We start from the raw sequence: 6453 nt of genomic DNA, 5'->3' as shown, positions 1-6453 counted from the left end.
TCAGCTACAATATTATATACTAAAATATAATATAAATTTTGTTAACAATATCAATATTTTTTAAAAGTATTTTAAGCAATAAATATCTTACATTTTATATGAACTATCCAGTCCATCGTTCCAATTTCCAATTTATCAGTTCTTCACATCTGCTGTCTATTAGATTGATTGGATTTTGGCCTGGCATGGTCGAGTTTAGGAACCGATGGAATTCTAGACGCTCAGCATCACTCCAAAAAATATTTATCGAATTTCATCCTCAAGTTCATTCCACGTAACATTTGGTATGAAGTGGCGGGAAGGGAGTGATCATAAGTTTCCACCTCCAAGGCCTTAGCCGATAATGAACAATGTATTAACAAAATTACCTAATTTATTTATTTTAATTAATTAAAAGTTTTAATACCTCATTAAATTTCAATTTATTATTTGTGTTAATTACAATATCTATTATTGTATTGAGCTAGCGTATATTTAATTTTTATATCATGGATTATATATTTATCACATAATTTCATTAAAAGTTAAATAATTTTTTTTTCCAGCTATGCTATAGTTACAATTATAATTTGTATACATTAATCCTATTCTTAGCGTGGAGAAATACATCATTACTTTGTTGAATGTTCATAACCCTTAATCTCAAGAATCGATATACGACCAACAATCGATGTATTGACTTATTTTTATACAGATAATACCACTATTATAAAAGAAACTATTATTTGAAAGATTAAGTTTAAGTTAAAAAACTAGGAAACTTGTCAAAATTAAGAAACAAGGTAAAATACAAAGCTTTGTTTTGATAATTTTAAACATATTTTCCTTGTCATTTATATTCCATAACTATCTAGAACTAAAAGCCATGCCGGATTTTTTTGTTTTAATTATTTATTTAATGTAATTTACAACTGTACAAAATAATACAAAAAGTAAATATGTAGTATGTTTCATATACACTTGAAAATCTTGGGAAGGAACCACCCATTGGTGGTACTTCAAACATTAATTTAAATTAGAAGGGCCCGTGGTCATCTTCTTTTCAGACGCCTCGGAGGATTATCAGGGATTGTTAAGGATGAAAGATTAAGAATTAATGGGTTAGGATGGTTAAGGAGTTTGGAATGAAAAGACGCATATCTGTTTTGGTTTAAATCTGCAACGAATGGGATGTTAAGGTCTTTGTGAATGAGTTTATTTGTGACGTAATAAGGAGCATCAAGGATTTTACGTAGGATTTTGGATTGTAACGATTGGATGCGGGAAGAATTTGATGGTTTGGTGGAGCCCCAGAGCTCAATTCCATATGTCCAAATTGGTCTGATTATCGTATTGTATACTAATTTTTTGTAGTGAATGGGGAGTTTAGAGCGTTTGTCAAGTAAGTGTTGTAGCAATCGGAATCTACGAGCAGTTTCTTGTCGATCCAGTCTTGTGTGTGGATCGGATATCATTTAAAAAAATGTTTATTTTGGCCACAACAAAGATAAAAACAATTTATTTATACAATATATGACTTTTGGGAACAACCTTATACAAATAAAGGCAATCTCCAATTACAGAACTGATGTTATTAATTTTTTATCATTATTTTTGGTGAAATCTGTATTTTCGAAAATAAATGACTAATAATAATAATATAAATAGATTAAAATTTAGTGACAACATTAAACATTATTCAAATTAGAGTTAAAAACTAAAATTTTTAACTACCAGTGATGTGGCTGTGAGAGAAGCGCTGGGATCTCTTCGAGCTCTGCTTTGCCTCTCACACGGGCGTGTACTCGGAGTTCCCCAAGCAGAATGTAAGTATTATAAATAGGTGTGAATGTATATTTATTTTATCATTTTTAAATTTAATTTTCTTTGTCTTGTACATAAATTATTATTATTCTTTTGTATTAGTCCATCAGTTTTATTTTATTATATTTTTTTAAAATAGATTTATATTTTTATTTATACAAATCATGATAGTATTTTCTTATAATAATATATTTCTTTATTTTTATTATTTAAATTTTTTTTAATCAGTACTATTGTTATCATTTCCCTTGTTTTTCAGTTTTTTTTTTCTGTTGTTGTTTTATTTTTTTATAAACAGTATGAATGAATATTTGAACACTAATGCTTAGTTCCCTAAATTTGTGACGGTTTGTATTAATTTTCTTCAATAAAATAAAACAAATAAATAAAAAAAAAATTATCAACAACAATAAAAAGCAGTATAATTATTATTGAATCACCAAAATGGCGATGTCATTGCATAAAAACTATTACGTTACATTATAATATGAATATTTTTTAACCAAATTACCCATTTAAATCTCTATATCTTAAAACCCCGGTAATGAAATAATACAACTTCATCATACCAATAGTTTTTGGTTTATATATACCAATCCCATTAAGAATTTCTATTCCTTGGAAAATTCTTATCCTTAAATTATTATATATTTGGTATTTAAAAAAATTATGACAAAGTTTTATATCCTTTTTTCTATTGTACATTTTATACACTAGTTGAGGATTAATTTTGATGATTTTATTTCTTACTGATATATTTATAAAGTAGTTCCATCTGTATCAGCAATTCTGGTGTATATTTTAAAAGAAATAGTTGATATTATATATTTATATTCATTGGCTGTAAGAAAGACGATCAAAACCAAACAAACAACACTAACTATCAAATGGTTCTTGGAGTTGTTGACTTACAGATGTGTTCAAATGGTGAATAAATCCTTAAATAAACAGTATTTTTAAAATATAATAAGAATAAATGTATATGTTTTTACTAAGAACCATTGTATGTTAATAACTGTTCGCTAATAGCTTCATTCCCAAGAGTGAGACGGCTATGGTACTGGATAGATATGAACAATGAATGACATTGGATTGAAGAGAGAGAGAGTTTTAACAAGCTACGAAACGTCAGAAACTCTTCAGCTAAGTCAATTTCCGTTGTCAATCGTTCATTCCTCGGTGACATCCACAGCCTCGCAAATTTTAACTTTACTCATCTTCCCAATGCTGCCAACTCGACTCCTATATTGCTTTCCTTCAATTGCCCAGTCTCTTCTTGGAGCAAGTATTCTTCAAATTATATCCAAGAATAATCCTTTATGAGGAGAAGATGGTTGGGGGTGCGGTCAATGAAACACAAATAAGTAGGACTAACTTATTTTAATGTGCCGACGTTTCGGTTAGAGTTTCTAGCCTTCTTCAGGGCTAAAAACAAAACAAGATAACAACCACAGTAAGTATAGGAAAATAAAAAATATAAAAGAAAGTATAAACAAAATAATTTTACACATACAATGAATAGTTTTACAAAATAGAATTAATAAAATTAAGTGATGAGAGAAGCGGGAAATAAAATGTAGACATAGGTAATTGAAAAAGCGGGTACAATAACTTACTTAAGGAAATGAAATAAAATTAAAGTTATATAATGCAAAGAAGTATGAACATATTAGTTATTATTAATTTAAAATTTAAATATGAAAAGAAGATGAAAATTGAGAGGAAGAAAATATATGTAACAATAATAGATGATAAAGAGGCAAATTGTAAGTATAGTGTACAAAACTTATAACGCGGACAAGGAAAATGGATAAAGTGGAGAAAATAAGGGGAAAGAGTAAAATAAGATAAAAGTAAAATAAGGGGAAAGAGTAAAATAAAGAAAGGGGAAAGAAAACAAAAAAGAAGAATGAAAACCAACCAGTTCGCTGAAAGATTGTGCGCCTAATGGTCGCAGCGCAAAAGTGGTCAAACTTAGAACTAAAAAAAACCGTTAATCCTAAATAAAATAATAAAATAAAATAATCCTTTATCATTACGTTTTACTTCCTTACGCCTTAAACACGATATTAACCTTATTTAAAAAAAAAGAAAGAAAGTTAGTTTATGGTATTAGATTTATAATTGACCGTTTGAAATTAATAAAGAAAGATAGTCTAGGTGGCGGCCTATTTTATTCTTATCACATACTAAAAAATATCACCATCTGAACAATTTCAACCCATAAAGGGGTGCAGTACTTAAAATAAGAAAATAATGTTACTAGACGGTTGTGCAAGGAGGTGATTTGGTCCGAATCATCACGCTTGGCCATTAGATTTCTACGCAATTAAAGGCACCCACTTGATGAGGCTCTCGATCCCACTCGGAAGTGAGAAATCCTAATTTCGGTTCTAAAAGTATTACTAGAACTTCAATAAAAGTGAGAGGTTTCAAAACTCTGATCGAGGTAAGTCGGCGGATTGGGTTTTCAAGATTTCAACAGGGACATCAATACCCCAAGTACTTTCACGCGGTACGTAGAATTAGACCCTGAGTTGTAAAGCCCAAAAATCAAATGTTTTTGAGATAACGCACGAATTAGACACGGGTCAAACCTCATTCTAAGGTTTGTTTCCACAGTGCCATGGTTAAACGAAATGAGTTACCATTTCAACGCCAACCATAAATTCTTTTTTCGTTGGATCTTCATCATTACTTACAAAATGAAATGTTGTTAACTTCAATAACTAACTTACTGCGGTATCTTCACGAATATATATTGTATAAGTTAATTTTTAATGGTTTCCTTGATAACCGGTGTAAGTGAATTGTATAGGTATTTATTATAATCCGTTCGTTTGTTGGTATATGACAATTGAGAGAACCGGCTCAATTTTATGTCTCATTCAGACCCACGGGTTCAACATAAAAATTCGTGGTCCGCCTAAAACATCCCTTCTTGTTCTAGCTATGATGTTAAGCGGGTTTAATATGGATTTATGGATAGCTGAATCATAACTGTAAAACTGTAATATTTTCCAGTGGGGCAACGTGATTACTTATTTCATAGTATATAAGTGCTTAAAGATAGCAATTACAAAGTTTACCAATTTTGTTTGTTGAATAGACTTTCATAGGAATATTGTATTGTTTATAAGGATGAGCATGATATCCAATATATTTCGAATGCATTTAACAGAAAGAAAAATCTCAATGTTTTAAAATATAGTTGCTTACAATACATTACCCATAAACATCGATGTTTTTGAACAACTATTTCAGAAACGTAAGGTCTGTTCCAACGATCCCGCATCACAGTTAAAACTGAGATGTGTAGCTATCTTTTTATACAAAAATTATCTAAAAATCTTGAAAAATGAAAGAGCTATAGTAACAAATATGCGAAACCTACACTAAAGAAACCCCAATTTACGGTACTTCATATTTTTCATATATCTTCATAAATAGAGATCTACACAGCTGTTAAGCTCAGCTATGACCACTTAAATTTTTTATCTCCAAGTAATATTTTAAAAGTTGGTACTTGATAAAAAGATAACATATATAACACAAATTTTGATTTAAAAAAGATTTATACTTATTTTAATATATTTGCTGTACAGATATTTACATTGTAGAGGGCTGGCAACACTAAGTATGGTTATCTAAGAGGACGGTCTAATCATGTGAATTATTATTGTGTATCACTATTATATTATGTTATATCAATATATGTTCATAAAGATTTTAAAGAGTTGTTATTTATATTTAAACCACCAATAAACCTACTGCACTGTTAACTGAGAGCGATATAATTAATAAACAGGGAATACCGCTGTTTTTCGTATAATTTTTTTTTTTATACATCAGTTGTGTATTTTCTTTGTTGCACTAGTGCAATAAAGTTTTATTTTCCTCCAGTAATTAACCTAAAACCTTTATATCTGGAGGAAAAAACTATGCATCACGCAATTGGATAGATCAATTATGACTTATCAGGTGTTGATGGAATTCCGCCATAATCTCTGATGATAATACACTCTCGAAATTTCATAGAACTCGTTCCTGTTTCAACTGGCAATTTTGCAAGATAAAGCTAATTACTAACTCTTTGTAACATGTGTTTAGACAGCTATTTATTAAATTCAAATAATTCCTAAACAGGTTGTGATATATGTGAGATAAGACTGGGAGAGGAGTTTTTGTCTTCGTACAAGAGCGGTTTGATGAAATACTTTTCTCGCCAAACCAGCATTGCGTGACTTCCATGAGAACATGTGGCATAGCCTTGTGCTTAATATTCTCCATGATTCGTAAGTATTTCATTAAGCAGTGTATTTTTAGTAAAAAAAGTGGTACAAAACTAAGCACTAAAATGACATTTGATTTGTAATTATTCCGAACTAAATAAGTTTTAAAACACTTAAAATCACATTTCTTAGGCGTTATCCATCCTGAAACTTGTTTTTCATAACCTCACGCAATACCTTACCTATCCAGTTCTTATTAGTAGGCAACTATTGTTAATAATTGTTGATAATTGTTCTTTTCCACGTTGAATCGAGAAATGATTTTCACCCAACTAATGTAGAGAAATACTTTATTTATCTATGCTGCCTAAATACATCAGGTTGCTATCTCACACAACATACTTATCAATCCGTAATC

General features: G+C 29.8%; 1 protein-coding gene across 1 annotated transcript in view; it reads left to right on the top strand.

Moving 5' to 3' along the window:
• The first annotated feature begins 5671 nt into the window (after window positions 1-5671).
• LOC106684816 (uncharacterized) overlaps window positions 5672-6453 on the top strand; it is a 9661-nt gene continuing 8879 nt past the window's right edge. The window contains exon 1 of the mRNA XM_014427100.2: window positions 5672-6098. Coding sequence (XP_014282586.1) covers window positions 6053-6098 — 46 coding nt within the window. The 5' untranslated portion in view covers window positions 5672-6052. The remainder of the gene's footprint in view (window positions 6099-6453) is intronic.

This window comes from Halyomorpha halys, unplaced genomic scaffold (genome assembly GCF_000696795.3).
Source record: "Halyomorpha halys isolate HHAL.00 unplaced genomic scaffold, Hhal_1.1 Scaffold623.1, whole genome shotgun sequence".
Taxonomy (NCBI): domain Eukaryota; kingdom Metazoa; phylum Arthropoda; class Insecta; order Hemiptera; family Pentatomidae; genus Halyomorpha; species Halyomorpha halys.
Note: the sequence above shows the minus strand (reverse complement) of the source record. Positions and strands in the feature narration are given on the sequence as shown.